This window comes from Chiloscyllium plagiosum, chromosome 15, assembly GCF_004010195.1.
Source record: "Chiloscyllium plagiosum isolate BGI_BamShark_2017 chromosome 15, ASM401019v2, whole genome shotgun sequence".
NCBI lineage: Eukaryota > Metazoa > Chordata > Chondrichthyes > Orectolobiformes > Hemiscylliidae > Chiloscyllium > Chiloscyllium plagiosum.
In genome coordinates, this window is record NC_057724.1 from 10000118 (window position 1) to 10018776 (window position 18659).

Genomic DNA, 18659 nt, shown 5'->3' on the forward strand with positions numbered 1-18659 from the left:
TTTTATAATCTTTTCCAAAACTTTACCCACAACCGAAGTAAGGCTCACTGGTCTTCAGGGGTACGCAGGGGTACGCAGATTACCAGTTTTGTCTTTACTCCCCTTCTTGAACAAGGGGACAATATTTTCTATCCTCCAGTCTTCTGGCACCACTCCTGCAGTAAATAACGTCACAGAGATCAAAGCCAAAGGCTCTGCAATCTCCTCCCTAGCTTCCTAGAGAATCCTAGGATAAATCCCATCCAGCCGAGGGACTTACTACTGTCTTTGACTGGCCCTAATCTTACCCTAGTCATTCTTTTATTCCTGACATACCTGTAAAGGTAATTGTATTCAAGCTACAGATAAGCAATTAAATTAAATTAAGTAAACTCCACAAATTAAAGCTCCTAACCCTTTATAAACCACCACCTCCCTCTTACTCACAGACAGAAACAAACGTAAATAGGGAAAAGAAAACATACATGCAGGGAGAAAATTGAATGAAGCAGTTCTATAGTCTGTATTCACAAGATCTGCTGGGTTGCTTCTTGCTGATCCCAGGTTTCTCCTGGACTTTCTTTTTTCTGGAGTCTTTCACTGATTTGCAAGACAGAGAGGGTGGCTGACAAAAAATGGCCCCCGACTTATCAAATTTGAAGTCACATCTTGCATTAATTGCTAAAGGGATGATAAGCTTGGATTATAAGCACCAGCACAGATTAGTTGGGCTGAGCAGTCTGATGCGTGTTGGATATTTGACATAATTCTAGCTACAAGTAATGGAGAATGCCAGTTTTCATTGTGCAAGATACAGAGCTATGCTTTACATTATTGAAATAATTCCCATGGAGAATTACAATTGTCTGAAGCAAATTTGATATAAGTAACAGTGATTTATGTCTTGGCTGTTATTTTTGACTTTTACTCCTGTTAAATCTCGACATAGGGTATATATGTCTGCCCTCCCCAGTGCAGAGCAGCACATGATGGGAGCCCTTTCGGTACCATGCCAAATTTTCCATCCATGGCTGAAAAAGGGGCAATGCTGTGTAAAAGGCATTCAAGTCCTCTTCACAGCCAACATCCTGAGATGGGCTTTAAGGCCTGGGTGGCTGGTGTTCTGAATCTTTTCTGAGCGGTTGTGATATTGTTGGAGCGACTCAAAGAGGACAAAGTTTTTCAATGAGGCTGACAACAATTTCAGAGGTTTGTGGAAACGGAGGACACCCAAAATGAGTTCTGCAATGACATTAGCTCAACCTTACAAAGAGCTTGTGAACTAAACAGGTAAGGACAAAGACTACAGTTCACAATGCAGGGAATAGGAAGCTGTTCTTGTATGCAATGCCACAGTTTAAGTTTAGCTTGGACGCAGCTTTTGTTCATTCTAAACCAGAGATGGGAATTGAGTTGTTCAACATATCTTCCTATGAAGTGAGATTTATAATGCTTTCACACCCAGAACAAACAAACAGATGTATATCAGGTACATGAGCCTCGTTATTTTTCCTGCCTAAAATCTTACTCTCCAGCACATTATTTCAACAAGAGCTGTCATATATGTACTCCAGAGATTTCATCATCTGACTTGCAGTTTTGTTGCTTTGATGTTATCTGCATAGAATAGCTGAATAGAATCTCATCACTGAGCTGTGACTGATTTTTATCGCCAGGACTGAGTTATTTTCTCTTAGCCCTGATTAATGATATGGCACTGAGGCATTTTCCCAGATGACCACACCTGATACCTTGATCTATTTCCTTTCTCTACCAATATGTTGTACTGGGTAAAGGGTTGTTTTAGGTGGTTTGCTGTCACCAAACCTCCTTTGTCTTTGTTTTGCCTTAGACTTCCTAATGATTAGTGGCAACAGATAAACCACCAGAGAGTATCTACTGAAGTGACACTGCTCTTGGATGACAAGAAGGGTTATTATGTTCTGGCAAGTACAACTACATTAGGTCAGGCATAATGATGAGGACTGTTGGGAGCTGGTAGAGATATGTCTGTGCTCTCAGAAGGCTAGAGTAGAACTCCTTGTCTCCACCAACATCAACAGAATGGTTGGAGCCAATGTAACATGAACATTAACCCATTCAGAACAATTACCTTAGGCAACTTCTCCCCCACAAAGATTTTCTCCCCACAGTCAACCCATTACGTAGACACCTATGTAACAATATAACATTTATCACTACCCATCTCCCCTCAAGCCTCTAACTCTACAACTGCAGAAGGCCTGCACATTTCACAATTTAGCCAGAAGCTTCTCTCATTGGACTTTGAAAAATGCTAGGGAGGTTTTTTGTTCAAGTACTGCTGACTTTGGTTCTAATCTGGAGATTGTTTCTCTGCGGGAAGATCTCAGGTATCCTTCACGGAGAACATCATTCCTCGTGGACTTTTTGTTGGTTCAGTAGCTGAGCTGAAGGACCTAGAATCTTCTGAATTCAGTTTGCAAAATTACTCCTTCCTGGTTAGTCAGGCAGTTGTTTAGAGGATCTGTGACTTCTTGAATGTCCCTCATAGAAGACAGGTCCTCTGTTAGAACAAATGCTTTCTTCCCTTTGGTATATTGGATTTTTGGATCAAGTAACATTTTACTAATAGGAAGAGATGGTCTCTCTTTTTGCAGCCTGCTGGATGCTTAGATCAAGCTGACCATATCCTGAATCTATGGATATCATGCTGGCTTCCATGGAGCTATGTGCAACTTCTCCGTTGCTTAGGGTGAACATCTTCAGTCACATTGTATGATCAATTGTTTGACTAATGAAGTAAATCTTTTTAAAGTCACAGTCACATTACTGCAAGGTTGGCTGCTCACTCAGCACTCCCGTCAGTGACGTTGACTGTTATGCTTCAGAAGACAGGAGATTGAACATCCCCAAAGTTTGAGTTCCTCGGTGTTGACAGTGTTGAACTAATCTCCATGCCAACACATCTGAACTCACTAGCTTCTTTCTTCTGCTTGAGTTCTGCCATAAGACTGAGAAAATCAATAATGTCTTCTATGCTACCGTTTGACTGATGGGTCAAAACTCAGAATTACCACCTCTAGAAAAGATAGCTGCAACTGATAACAACTGAGAAATTTCCCATTCCTCAGGGTACTAGTTAATCCAGATATGTCAGAGTAACAGTGCAAACAGAGGTGATTCAACTCCTAACAGTGAATACCAGTTAGATCATGGACTGCTTTTCTGTTGAAGAGTGTCATTCCCTCTGACCCTACTAAGAAAGGTGAGTTCAAAACATATATGCAGATTCAAAACTGACAATGATTGATTGTGAACAGTGTATCAGTTTCAACTGTCACGTGTGCTACAATTCAGTGCAACTTGTAACATTCTGAAGATTCTGAGTTATTCCACCCACACGATGTTGTTTTATCTTGCTAGGGTGTTTCTTCTGCCTCCTCAGCCATGGTACCTGGTTGATAGGACAATAATACTTATTCCTGCACAAAATCACCAGGATGTTCATTAGTAGAGACAGATTCTATCTCTTCTGACATATTTGGATTAAATAGTTTAAGAATGTCTCAGAACCCGCCTTGTCATTTACAGCTATCTTTTCTAGAAGTGGTGAGTGTTCTACTGTATAGACTTCTTAGCGCATGTAACCACCAATACTTCTGCTTTCTGAAACTGTGTCTTACAGCTGCACAACTTCTGGAAGTGTTACGCAAATTTACAGTTTTGCAAATGCAGCATTCCTTAGAAATGGCTTGCCATTGTTTGCCAGTGAGTTCTCCTTGATATGCAACATTGTGACTTGTTGTTTTCAGTATTTGGCTTGTTCTCTGTGTGAGCTTGTCATGTGCCTCTCTAAAATGTCAATACCATTTCACACTAATTGTTTGTATTGTGCTCTCAAATTTGTACTGGTTTTTGCCTCTCAAGATCTGTCCAGGAGTCTTTTTAGTTTCTTTTTCCAGAATGATACAAATAATTTTCTTCAAAATCTTCTTTAGTCTAGTAATAAAGCTGACAAAGTTTCTTCAAGAATCCCAACACAAATACTGATATTGATTCACAGTTTTCCACTACTCTGTACAGGGTATTAACTAATTGGTCTAAGGGTTCCTCTGTTAAACTATTTCATTCAAGATTTTGTTTGTTCTTAAATTGATATCATTACCGAATGGGTTTTGGACATTTTCAAAAAAATGTCAGTACTCTTTTTGATGCTTTGTTTGTTAATAGCATCATTTGCATACAGACCCAATGAATACAAGAGGAACCTCAGTAATCCAGCATTCAATTATCAGAATATCAGATTATCCAGCAGGATCGCAAGGTCCTGATGCTTGGTTCAACTATGTTATCCGACATTCGATTATCCAGAATTCGATTAACTGAATGAAATACTCCACACCCATGTCCTTTGGATAATCAAGGTTCCTCTGTATTAGTATGCTAACTCGCTCAGCTTCAGTCTTAGTATTTAATTTTTTGGCATTGCTGTACTTTAGTAACTGCTGCCTTCATGAAGTCCAAAATTTCTCCATGGTCCTTTTGTGACCTTGAATTTACTAAGTAGTATTAAATTTTCATCTGTTTATGCTCAATGATATAATAATTTTTTTAATTGGAAACAATGTTGCTCTACACCTACCATCTGTACACTTGTGTTCTTGTATTCACCAATGTTGTTTTAAATTGGATAACTATTGAGCCTTATAGATTCTGTACTACAGAAATATTGCAGTATTTCCTTTATTTGCAAACATTTTCCGCTACTTCTGCAATGCTGTATTGAACATTTCACCAAAGCTTTAAGTTATATTATTGGCTGCTCTGTAGTCATTTGTTACTTTCACATGTGCTAAATCAGTAATACTGCATCTCTGTACTGCTTACTAGGGTTTCCTGCATTTTTTCTTTAACTATCAAAATAGTGGCTATTAGCTTCTTCAAGAGTTTCCCAACATTTGCACAAAAGATGGAGTTTTCTTCTATCTTCACAAGCAAACTCGATGCTTTCCTTTCTTTCACAGTCTGAAATACTAAGCACTTGCTTTTTAAGTAAAGTTCTCTGGCTGCACCCTTCCATTTGTCTTTCTATCAAGCTTGTGGCTTAATTAGTGAGTTCCAATCACCTTAAGGCTGTAATTTTGCCTGACTTTTATTCTTTTGCCTGATTCATTGACTAGATTACTTTAAATTCTGATGCCTTCCTTATTCTGTAGTTCTGGCCTAAATCACTTTTCTGGCTTTTTCATTGTTCTTTAAGCTGCCAGGACGGCTCCTAATGTCAATAGTGGCCATGCTCATTTTGAAAGTTGAGAATCCTCTTTGGGCCCTCCCTTGTTCCCAAGCTTGTATTTCTGGTTTTTCGTAATGTTCCTCGTCTTCAGGAGAGATGTTTAACTTTATTGCCCGGAGCCTTTTCTTGGCCCTACACACACTTCTCCTAGTCCACGTGCTTGCCCCATCATCTCTTACCAGTTTCTAAATCAAGTTTTGCCATTAGAGTGCTGAGCTTGCCTGTTTTCTTTTCCTGCCCCTTTTGGTTATTGTGTTTCAGCTGCTAATTTAACGACTTTGTCTTCCTTAAGCAGTCAAGCTCTTCAAGTGATGAATGCGCTTGCTTCAAATTTTTTTTCTTTTTTTCTGCAGCATCTCTCTTTTTTTAGAGCAGGTTAGCCTCACATCGCTGCAACCATACAATATTTTCTTTGATGACCACACTTGGTATCTTGTGGCATTTCCCAACTCTACCACTATGTGGTACTGGGTAAAGGTTGATTGAGGTAGTTCACTGCAATCAATCCTCCTTTCTCTTCTGTCTATCTACTGAGTACTGGGAGAGAACACACTACAACAGAATATCTGCACAGAAGCACTTTTCTTAGATAGCTAGAAGGTTTATTACAGCATAGCATTAAGTAGGTTAGGCATAATCCCTATGATGAGTAATTGGCTGACATTCAAAACATGTTGGACAAAGGACTTAGAGGGGAATAGTGATGACTAGGCAGATGCTTTTTTGACAAGTTTACCATCATTGCACTGCAATAAACAAAGCTTTACAGCAAGAGGCCATTCAGCACATAATATGTGTGTGAGTGTTCACAGAGATCTCTCCACCCAATTCCATCCTGTGTCCATTTAACTTTTTTTCCCTGAAGATTCTTTTCCTTCAAATGTCTACCTTCTTTGCCATTAAACATGCAAGTATCTCTATTAAATGATTTTGTTTACAAAATCACGAAGGGTACAGACAGGGTGGATAGAGACAAGCTTTTTCCCAGGGTGAAGGATTCCATAACAAGGTGAAAGATGGAAAGTTTAAGGGGGATACACGTGGTAAGTACTTCACACAGAGGGTGGTGGGCATTTGGAACAAGTTGCCAGCAGAGGTGGTAGAGGCAGGCACGGTAGATTCATTTAAGATGCGTCTGGACAGATGCATGAGTAGGTGGGGAGCAGAGGGATACAGATGCTTAGGAATTGATCGACAGGTTTAGACGGTACATTTAGATTGGCTCAGGCTTGGAGGGCCGAAGGGCCTGTTCTGGGGCTGTAAATTTTCTTTATTCTTTGTTCTTTTTCTTTACCTGTGAGCAAAAAGAGATTTCTCTTCATGTCTCTTCTCACTCTTGTTGGAACAATTGTTCATTGATGTTCACTTCTCATTATCTCCCCAGTGCAAGGAAATTGGCTTTTGTTATTGATTCCAGCAAAGCCCTTCATCCTTTTAAATACCTCTGTTGATTTTTCTCATTAATTTCTCTGGTTCAGTGGAAATAACCTAGAATCACCTCTCAAGTTGTTTTTCAACTTCAGCAACAGCCAGGTGACTGTGCATATCTTCTCAATGTAGCTTTAATGCTCTCTAAATATCAGCGTATAGAACTAGAAACTCCAACCTAACTATTGCCTTGTATTAGGCTACCTTTACTGCTTTACACAAACTACAGTAGTAATAGTTAAATAAATCACACAACACCAGGATATGGTCCAACACGTTTATTTGGAAGTTGGAATATAACCTGGTGTTGAGTAATTTTTAACTTTGTCCACCCCAGTCCAACACCAGCTCCTCCACATTATAGTGGTAATGTGCGTTTAGAGTCAGTGACCAAACTGGGCCTTGTTCCTTATCAATTCATAGGTGTATGGATGTCACTTACTAGGCCATCATTTATTGCACATCTCCAATTGTCTTTGAGAGAGTAATGGTAAGTTGCTTTGTTGAAATGCTACAGTCCTTGGCCTGAAGATACAGTCACAATGCTGGTGCAGGGTGGTAGGGGAGGTGCGGTGGGGCCATCAGGTGTTCCAAAGCCTTATCCTTAATGGCAACAAACTTGAGTGTTGTTGGAGCTGTCCCCATCCAGGCAAGTGGGGAGTATTCCGTAATACTCCTTACCTGTGCCTTGACGATAGTGGATCGGCTTTGGGGAGTCAATAGGAGTCACTCACTGTAGTTACTCACTGCAATATTCCAAGACTTTGACTTGCTCTTGGAGCCACCATACTTATATGGCTAAGTGCATTTTAATTCCTGGTCAATGACAATCTCCAGGATGTTGATAGTGGGTGAATACATTGACAGCCACTGAACATCAAGGGGAGATGGTCAGATTCTATTTTGTTGGAGATAGTTATTACTTCCCATTCGTGTGGTATGAATGGAGCTTGCCATTTATCAGCCCACACCTGAATGATGTCCAGGTCTTGCTACATTTGGATATAGACTGCTTCAGTGTCTGAGGAATGATGAATGGTGCTGAACATTGTGCAATCATCAGCAAACATTTCCCCTTCTGACCTTATGATGGAGGGAAGGTCATTGATGAAGCAGCTGAGGATGGTTGGGTCTTGGACACTACCCTGAAGAATTCCTGCAGTGATGTCCAGGAGCTGAGATGATTGATCTCCAACAACCACAACTGTTGTCTCACCAGCAGAATGTTTTCACCCTGATTCCTATTGACTCTAATTTTGCTAGGTCTCTTTGATAAGACCTTGATGTCAAGGGCAGTCAATGTCACCTTTGGAGTTCAGCTCGTTCACATGTGTTTAGACTAAGACTGTAATGAGTTTGGCAGTTCAATAACCCTTGAATGAAGAAAAGTGACACTCTGTGGAGAGAGTGGTCACACACTGTTTTGGCTAACACCACATAGAGTAAGAGAGGTGTAGTATTGAAACTGACTTGCATTCGACACAGAGCATGATTTTGGGGGAATTGGTGGAAAGGAATGATGTGAGGTGGTCCTGGGATATATTGTACTTGAACTGGTTTAGAAATCTGAGATTCTCCATTCCCTGTCCTGTAATTATTTGTACTGCAAAGTACTGCGAATGAGCTCTGGACTATGTATGCATCAGAGAGCACACAGCCTCTCCTCTAAAATTATGGTGCCAAACAAGCGAGAGACAACCAACACAAATACTGCGATGACTTTGAATGACTGGTACAGTACCAATGCACCCTAGGAATAATTACTAGGTTCGAGTCCAAGCATCTAATTCAGAGATCATCACAATCTACAGCAGTGAGATGTGTGCAAATTGTTTTTGTTAAAGAGCAAGGTTAGAACGTAACAATGAAATTAAACCATTGAATTGTTGGAAGATGTGCAATTTATTTGTAAACAGAGAGGGAATAAGCATGCTTTTGAGTTGTTTTGCTGTTCTCACGATACACATACTCATTGCCAGTATACATACAGCCATGAGATGGCATGGTGGCTCAGTGGTTCGCACTGCTGCCTCACAGTACCAAGGACCCAGATTCAGTTTCAGCCTTGGGCAATTATCTGTGTGGAGTTTGCACATTCTCCCCATATCTATGTGCCCTTCTTCTGGGAGCTCTGGTTTCTTTCCACAGTCCAAAGATATGCAGGTTAGGTTGTTTGGCCATGCTAAATTGCCCATAGTGTTGAGGAAGTGCAGGCTGGGTAGATTAGTTGTGGTTATGGGGGTGGTCTGGGTGGGAATACTCTTCAGAAGGTTGCAGTGAACTGAATGGCCTGTTTTCACACTGTCAGGATTGTATGATATCTTTGATAAGTGATGGCATTCAATAAAGGTTACTTCAGAGTTTTGAAAATATTTGGAAAGGATGGGAAAATGAGAAGAGCATGTTATTAAGAAAATATGACAATCCATCCATAAGCTGACTTAACCTCAGATGAGGTTACTAGGTTGGAAATTTGTCATACAAAATGCTTCAAATTAATGACTGAGAATTAATGATCAGTGAGCCAAAAGCAGAAATTAACCTAATTAATCAAGCAAGGAACAAAGAGTATCTGAGGAATAAAGAGCAGTTATTAGGAATGATTTCAATGACCTACAAATGAAGTTAAACGATGGGAATAAACTTAAAAAATGAGAGGTAAATTTATAGGCCTTGACATTTTATGAAGATCATCAACAGCGAATTACATTTATTTAGCATTTGAATGTAAACAGAAATGCAAGCTCGAGAACAGAGTGAGTTCAGGATGGGCTGGAAACCCTCCTGTACAATCTGAAGTGAAGAGCAAATGGGAAGTACAAGTTATGGAAAGCTCTTTGGTGTACTGGGAATGTTACTGGACTGGTAATCCAATCCCCTCGGCTGATAAAAAACTAAAGCACATCAGGTTATGGTCCAACAAGTTTATTTGAAATTGCAAGCTTTCGAAACTCCGCTTATTCAGGAGACATGGGTCTGCATTCTACCAAATAAAAAGTAATAAAATGTTAGTGTTATGACAACTTTGTAGCCACTGTTAATTGCTTTTCTTATAGCAATCATCATTCAGTAAAATCCTTGAGGGAAGGAAAGTGGTCTCCCTGTGACTCCAGACCCACAGCAATAAGTGCCTTCTGGGCATGTAAGGATGGGCAATAAATGCTGGCCAATGAACAAATAAAAGAAAGTTTATAATCATTTGCTATAACTTATATTGAATCCATCTACTTGCCGTGAGGGGGGAATTGGCACAGAAAATTACAGTCTTGAATCCCATGGAATTTGGAAGTGAAATGGGCATCTGAGCCAATGTGTGATGGAAACTAGATGAGGGAATCTATTTTCTCAAGGCTCCCTATGTGGGCAGCACTGTTAGTACTGCTGCCCACAGCATCAGGGACCGAGGTTCAATTCCAACCTTGGGTGACTATCTGCATGGTCAGCATGTTCCTCCGAGTGCTCCGGTTTCCTCCCACAGTCCAAAGATGTGCAGGTTAAGTGGATTGGCCATGCAAGATTGTCCCACCGTACCAAGGGATGTGGAGGCTTGGTAGGTTAGTCATGGATTATGGGAATAGAGTGGGTCTGCTTGGGATGCTGTTTGGGGGGTTGGTGATCGGTCAAATGGCCTATTTCTGCACTGTAGGGATTCTATACTCAACATCCTAGGTAGACTGGGATCACATTGTTGCCAGTCATTTCAGAGGGTTAGGGCTATCAGGTCTACAGTCTCAGTAGCTCCACAAGGAAAGGCGGGCACTGTTAAAGCAGACGTCAAAACATGAGCCTTTCAAAGAAACAAGTATTTAAGATGGGCAGAACAGCAGACGTAGAAAATTAGTCTGGCTCATCATATTGCAGTTTAAGTTAAGCAGCTTGAGAAATTACCCCAAGCAGATCTTAGAAAATAATGTCTGGCACAAATTCATTTTTATCCAAGAAGCAACAGCAATTCTACTCGAAATATGATTTACTGGGGTATGATGAGGATGTCAACGGTATTACAGAATTGCATGCTTTTTGAGATCTTGTTTTAGTTTGCAGAGAGCTGAGATGCGAGAGAATGGGAGGAGATAAATAATTTTTCCAAGATCCTCATGTTTCTGTGAGAGAGTACAGCAGGATACCACAGCTCTACACGCTACAGAATCAGAAAATGTAATGCAGAAATTACTAATATTACATTTGTTTCGAGATAAATGTTCTTTAAACTAATCAAAAGTAAGTTGAGACTATATTTTCTATTAAAAGTTAAAACACCAGACAATAATCCCAACATTTTGTTGATTTCTGACTGTCAAACTTGTATGCCAATAAGCAGCATCATTAGATTTTACGTCACTGGAAGGTCATATTTGACCCAATGTAACTCTGCTAGTTCTCTGCACTTCCAAGTTTCATCCTGAAATGGATATTATATGCCACAACAAACCCTTACATTCAAAATTCAGTGCTTTAAATGTTTGCACTTACTGATGCTTGGATCAATATAAATAACTCTTCCTATGTTGCCTTGCCACAATTCTTCACTCTTTTTCAAACCTTCTAGTTTCTCTCCTCTTCAGCCATGCCCATCCTAGTCAAAAGAGTTACAATTTCAACAAGCTCTCACAAAATAACTGAATCTTGAGGTTTCCGGTATAATTATTAAAGAGAAAAGTCACCATAGTCCTACCAGACCATAGGGAGGCTCTCTCAGAGAAAGGAGACCGGTGATGGTTTAACCTGAGGGTCATAATGCCCCAGGCGAGAGAAACATTGAGAAGGAGGGTCCTTCATGGTAACTTCAACTGGTGTAGGAACTGAACCAGTGCAGTTGGCATCACTATACATTAAAAATCAGCCATCTCTCCTATTCTTTATGAAGTTGCCATCCCCACATTCTCTCTCTTTATGAAGCTGCTCTTCCTGCTGTCTCTCATGCTGTTTCAGAAGCTGCTGTGCCTATTCCTCGCACGACTCACTCTCCAAGAACTAACACAGAGATAGGGCTGGACTGCCTCCTTGTTTTATTGGTTCCACATGCGAACTAGCACAATGCATGGCGTTAGCAGTGGTTTATTTTGTGTGGAGACGTCCATCATTCATTGAACAGGAGTAGGCCATTCAGCCCATTGAGCCTGCCCTATCATTTGAGATCATTGCTAATCATCTTTCCCACAACATCTTCATATCCCTCAATGTCACATGTTTCCAGAAACCTAATGATTTCTGTCCTGACCCTATTCAATGATTGACTTTCCACAGACCTCTATGGAAGAGAATTCCAAAGTTTCACCATACTCTGAATGAAGAAATTCCTCCTCATCTCAATCTTAAATGGCTTGCCTCTTGTACTGAAATCATGTCTCCTGGCTCTAGACACACCAGCCTGAAGAAGCATTCTGGAATAATTTCATAAGTTTAAATGAAACTCTCTCTCATTCTGTATAACTCTAGGGAACATGCAGCCAGCTTCCTCAAACCCTCTTTGTTAATTCCACAGATTAATCTGGTAAATCTCCAATGAAATCCCTCTATGGCAAGTATATCATTCCTCAGACAAGGAAAACAAAAGATGAGGTCTCACCATGGCTCTGTACAAATGCAGCAAGGCACCTTTACTTCTGTACTTAGATCATCTTGAAATGAATACCAATGTAATATTTGCTTTACTGTATGCCATAGCTGAATGCAAACATGAACAAGGACACAAGGGCCCTTTGCACACTGGCATTTTCCAGTGTTTCACCATTTCAGAAGTAATTCACCATTCTGTCATTTTTCTGCCACATTGAATAATTTCATACTTATTCACATTATATTCAAACTGCCATGTTCCAGCACATTCCTTAGCATGTCAAAGTCCTTTTGATGCCTACTTGTATCCTCCTTACAACTTACCTTCCCCTCAATTTGGCGTCATCAGCCAATTTGGAAATATTACAATACAACGTTATATCCAAATCGCTACCATCTGTGGAATTGCACTGTCTAAACATTAACTGGCTCATTTGCCTAACCACAATGACTGCACTTCTAAACATTGTGTGAAATTCTTTGCAACATTTTTTCGACAATGGAATGCTCAATATAAATTAAACTCTTTATCTTTTCCTGGGGAGTTACAATGAATGGGAAAAGTGGTCAGGCCATGTAATTTCACGAAGGAATATTGTGAAATGAAGCTGAGTGAATTCCTGTGTACTGCTCCATTCATTGAAGAATCATCCAGTTAAGCTTTTGCAGGTGGAGCTAAGAAATAAGAAGGACAAATCTGGTGCTTAGGTTCAAGTTCTAAATTGGGGTAACGCGAACTTTGATGGAATTAGACAGGAGCTTGCAGGGGTTGATTGGAGTGGTTTGTTTGCAGACAAAAGGACCTCCAGCAAGTGGGATGCCTTTAAAAGTGAGATAGCTAGAGTTCAAGGTCTATATGTTCCTGTGAGGGTGAAAGGCAAGGTTGACAAGAATGGGGAACCCTGGATGACAAGAGATCTTGATGCTTTGACTGGAAAAAAGGAGGCATGGCTCAGGTACAGGCAGCTGGGATTAAAGGAATCCCTGGAGGTATGAAGAGGATACAGGAGGTTACTGAAGAAGGAAATCAGGAGGGCAAAAGGGGCATGAAATGGCCTTGGCTGAGAAGTTTAGGGTGAATCATCCCTTTAAAATAGTCGTATATGATTTATACTGCAAAACCAGACAATTTGCAACTACTTGTGGGCGGCACGGTGGGCTGCCTCACAGCGCCAGAGACCCGGGTTCAATTCCCGCCTCAGGCGACTGACTGTATGGAGTTTGCACGTTCTTCCCGTGTCTGCGTGGGTTTCCTCCGGGTGCTCTGGTTTCCTCCCATAGTCCAAAGATGTGCAGGTTAGGTGAATTGACCATGCTAAATTGCCCGTAGTGTTAGGTAAAAAGGGGTAAATGTAGGGGTATGGGTGGGTTGCGCTTCGGCGGGTCGGTGTGGACTTGTTGGGCCGAAGGGCCTGTTTCCACACTGTAATGTAATGTAAAAAAAAATGAATCCAAAGAGGTTATTTAAGTATACTAAAGGAAAAAGAATAACTAGAGAGAGAATAGGACACCTCAAGGACCAAAGTGGACATGTATGTATAGAACTGCAGAGATGGGTGAGTTCCTCAATGAATATTTTTCCTCTGTGGAGAAAGACGTGAAGACTTGGGAACTTGGGGAAGTTAGTGATGATATCTTGGGGACAGTCCATATCACAGTAGAGGATGTGTTGGATGTATTAACATGTATGAGGGTGGATAAATCTCCAGGTCCTGACCAGACATATTCAAGCACAATGCAAGAGAGGAGAGAAGGAATTGCGGGAGTCCTGGCTGATGTTTTTGAATCATCGTTAGGCATGGGTGAGGTCCTGGAAGACTGTAGGGAAGCAAATGAAGGACTGCAAAGAAAATCCTGGGAACTATAGACCAGTAAGCCCAATATATGTGATTGGTAAGTTAATTGAGAAGATTCTGCGAGGTAAGATATACATGCATTTGAAAAGACAGGGATTGATTTGGAATAGTCAGCATGGCTTTCTGCATGGGAGATCATACTTCACAAAAGTTTTTGACTTTTTTCATAAAGTGACCAGGAAGGTTAATGAGGGCAGTGTGGTAGATGTAGTGTATAGGGATTTCAGTAAGGCCTTTGATAAGATTCCACATGGTAGGCTGCTCTGGAAGGTTAGATTCCATGGAATCTAGGGGCAGCTGGAAAATTGGATACAAAGTTGGTTTGATGGTAGGAAGCAGAGGGTAATAGCGAGTTTTGAGAAGGTTTATAGCTCAGGTTGAGGTTCTGGGTGTAGGTTTATTCGCTGAGTTGGAAGGTTCATTTTCAGACGTTTTGTCACCATATTAGATAACATCATCAGTGGGCCTCCGGACAAAGTGAGCAAACCTACACTCAGCAGAGGGTAATAGTAGAAGAATCCTTGTCGGATTGGAGGGCTGTGACTAGTGGAGTATCTTTTGGTTGGTGCTGGGCCCAATGTTGTTTGTTATCTATATCAGCGATTTGGATGAGAATGTACAAAGCATGATTAGTAAGTTTGCAGATGACACTAAAATGAGAGGTATCGTGGACAGTGAGGAAGATTATCAGAAATTGCAGCAGGACCTTGATCAGCTGGGGAAGTGGGGGCGAGGAATGGCAAATGGAGTTTAATAGAGATAAGTGTGAGGTTTTGCATTTTGGAATGTCAAACCAAGGTCGGACCTTAAGGAATGTTGTGGAACAGAGGGACCTTGGAGTTCAAGTGCACGGTTCTCTGAAGGTGGAGTCACAGGTAGACAGGGCAGTGAAAAAGGCTTTTGGCACACTGGCCTTCATCAGTCAGGGCATTGGGTATAGAAATTGAGAAGTTATGTTGCAGTTATACAAGGATGTTGCCTGGACTCAACAGACCGAGTTATAAGGAGAAGCTGAACAAGCTAGGAATTTTATCTTTAGAGCATAGGAGACTGAGGGGGGTCTTATAGAAGTGTATAAGACCATGAGTGGCATGGATAGGAATGAATATGCTCAGTCTTTTTCCCAGAGTTGGGGAATCAAGGACTAGAGGGCATCAGTTTAAAGTTAATGGGGAAAGAATAAAAGGGACCCTGAGGGACAAGTTTTTTACACGGAGGGTGGTATGCAGATGGAATGAGCTGCCAGCGGAAGTGGTTGAGGTGGGTACATTAATAACATTTAAAAGGCATTTCGACAAATAGATGGATAGGAAAGGTTTAGAAGGATATGGGCCAAGTGCAGGGAAATGGGGTTAGCACGACGGACATTTTGATTGGCATGGACCACTTTGGGCCAAAGGGCCTGGCTTCATCCTGTAGGACTCTATGACTCTATGACTTCAGAGATATAATGTGAGAGAACAGTATTGGGGAACTTTAACCACCTGTCAACAGAAACCTATGGCGTCTTGCAGACTGTGGCCTCCTGAACCTTGGGAGTTCATACAATGCCAACGGATGACGACTAAATGCTGCTTGGCTTTTCTCTCTCCCAGCAGGTGGAAGGCTTCACTACAGTGAAGGGAATGAGGTGAATGGACAGAGTTTGCATTGAGCATGTGTTAAACCAGGGTAGATGGGACAGATTCGATGAGCTTATCTTTGTCTGTGTGCATCAGCTCATAAGCTATTTGGACAGTGATTCCTGCAAGAAATAATGCCAGGTACCTTCATGAGCAACTAAACCCCTGACCCCACCACTGAGAATCCTATCTGATTAAGCCCTTGTCAATCACATCAGATGATTGACAAGCTTCTCAGCTTATCATGAGCCTCAACACTGAAATCCCACCAGGCCAGATGTGGCCGGTTAATCAAAGAGTGGTGGCCCAAGCTCATGAAGGGCAGCAACAACATGTGGCTGAGTCAGGGAATCTCAGGGTGGGCATCGCAAGGTGAGGGGATGTCAGAGGTAAGGGCAGAGGAATAGCTTTGAGCAAATTGAGGCAATTGGAGGCTAAAATGTCTGTAGTGTCTGATCAGGGATATGATGAGGGGTTGTGTCTGGATGGGATGCTCTTTGAAGGGTCGGTGGTCACTTGATGGGATAAATGGCCTCTTTCCATTCTGTAGGGATTGTAGGATGGTTAATTGCGCTGATGAGAGATTGAGCCGCATCATGGTCATTAATCGACCATGTAAATGTTTAAATTGGTGGCAATCGCTGATGACTCTTCTTTCCCAGAACCTGACTGATGAGGTGGCAGGAACCAAACAGGTCCCTTGGTAGTGCCAACCTGTCTAGTTATTTGCCCTTCCTGCCATCGACTGCACACCTTCAGAGAGTGGAAAACCTCATTCAATTTGCCTGTTTGAACTGTCTCCAAACTTCTCCCTGATCTTTACCAAGGGCTGAGGTCTTAAGCACAGAAAGTTAAGGAATGTGAGGCATGTACTTACTTCGCCAAAAGTTACAGGATAAACTGATTACCAACAAGTTAGGTGGATGGTACAATTCCAGTTTTGACACTATTTTCCTTATTATTTTGCTTTACACTTTCTTAAGTTCCTCACCGCTATGTGCCATGCCAGAGGGTAGGATACGTTCTAAATGACTTCTAACTGGAAAGAATGCAGATTCTTATGATAAAGGTGAAATACTCGAAAACACAGAACAGATACCAACCATGAGTAGATGTTTTCTCCCTTCTCCGGATACCAGTTGCTCTCCCTCTTTCATATTCTGAGCCTATGGGCAGACCTTCTCCTTCCATCAATGTGTAATATTTTCCACTTTCATGATCCAGGAAGTAGCTGGAAGATTCGGAACTTTTCATCCCAGACTTTGCTATCCCATACTTGCCAATGTCGTCACAAGGCAATATCCCCAATTCATCCCTAAGACGGGGAAATAAAACATCAAAAACAACCATTAGTCCCACAGCAACAGGCATATCGACATTTTCTGGTTGCAAATCCTTTTAAAGCCAGTTTGATGGCTATCAAATGGTCACTTTGTTGGAAGAATGTACTGCAGAATGCAATGGCGCTTTGCTTTACACTCTGAAAGAAGTGCTCATATCCCTTGTGCATTACAAAGTCTGAATCCTCAAACTAAAAGGAAAGAAGGTATAAGGTTAAGAAGAAATCTAAGGACAACGATGTCAGAAACACCACATAAACAATATGGCGATTAGTATTTTAACTCTCACAAAGGGAGACATTTTTAATAACACAGAGTTCTATGCTTATCAACAGTAATCAATTGAAAAGACGCAAAATTAGTATTTTCAGCTGATCCGAATGTTGAGTGACAATTGATCAGTGTTTAAATTGAAGTCAGGGCTGCCCATTCTAAGACTTACCTAGGACCATAGATTCCTGAAAGGGGAGATAGAATGAAGACGTCATGAAGTGTAGAACTATCATACTTTGATGACATGCCAATGGTGCTTGTTGGTGTTGTAGAGCTACTGGTCGGACTTGTTGGAATAACTGGCTGGAGATGAAAATGACATATGATTAGTGCCAAAGACAAATTAGCCAGCCCTCCAAATTATGTTGTTAGATATCTGCCCCATGTATTACAAAAAAATGCAGATCAGTTATTCAGTCTTGGGCACCATGGAAGGATGTTTAACAAAACACAAGAAGAACTTCCTTTGAAGACTGCCTTAGGATTGGCTGTAGGTCATATGACTCAGTTGATGTCACACTGCCTCTGAAGTCTGAAGACCCTGAATTAACGTCCCACTGCACAACCTCATGGCTACAGAAAATCTGTTCAAAAACTTCTGACACTTCACATCATTCTTCAAGAGCAAAAATGCATGGGAAGAGATGCAAAATAAATGAGACACACATTGTTTTTCTTCAGAAGTGTTTGACTTTGTTGAACTTCTACGCAAGTTGGCATGCTTTCAGGATTGTACTCAAGTATCAGCTCAGAATATGTGGTCAGGTTCATTTTATGGTTTTATTTCTCATAAAACTGATGGAGATTTTATTATGATTACCATTCACAATGCCAAAGAAGGCTGAGATGCAAGCTTAAACTACCTGAATCTACAAATGACTTGTATTGGAAAATTGAGCAGTTAAACAGTTCCCACAAAGGTGCCGAATGTTAAAATCAATTGGTTAATGCCTGTTTTATATCAGTAGTCAAAGAAATGGCACATCACATTCACTTTAAACTGCTCAAATCCCTCAACAGTCATTTCCTAGCTTTGTTTTCCAAGAACAAATACAACCAATGGTGATAATTAAATAATGACTCTGACAAAGCAAACCTATCAATAAATTGTAAAACCTCTGTAATGCTTTTTCAGGACAGAAATTTCTGGAGGTCTGGGTGCAGCTGTGGAGAGAGAAACACAATTAACATTTTGAGTCTAAAGATTCTTCTTCAGAATTGGTTCAACGGGAGTTTGACCTATTATTGTGCTCAAAACAATCACATCGATATTCAGTGCCTTTTTATTTTGATTTGTTAATAATTTACCCAATCGTTATGTTTGTTT

The 18659-nt window shown here is 40.9% G+C and overlaps 1 protein-coding gene across 2 annotated transcripts in view; it reads right to left on the bottom strand.

Moving 5' to 3' along the window:
* Nucleotides 1-18659, bottom strand: part of si:ch211-26b3.4 (connector enhancer of kinase suppressor of ras 2) — a 576848-nt gene that overhangs the window by 232017 nt on the left and 326172 nt on the right. For both annotated transcript variants that reach the window (XM_043704404.1, XM_043704405.1), the window contains exons 10-11: nt 17502-17635; nt 16823-17034 (exon numbers count right to left, since the gene is read on the bottom strand). In XM_043704404.1, the coding sequence (XP_043560339.1) occupies nt 16823-17034; nt 17502-17635 (346 nt within the window). The remainder of the gene's footprint in view (nt 1-16822; nt 17035-17501; nt 17636-18659) is intronic.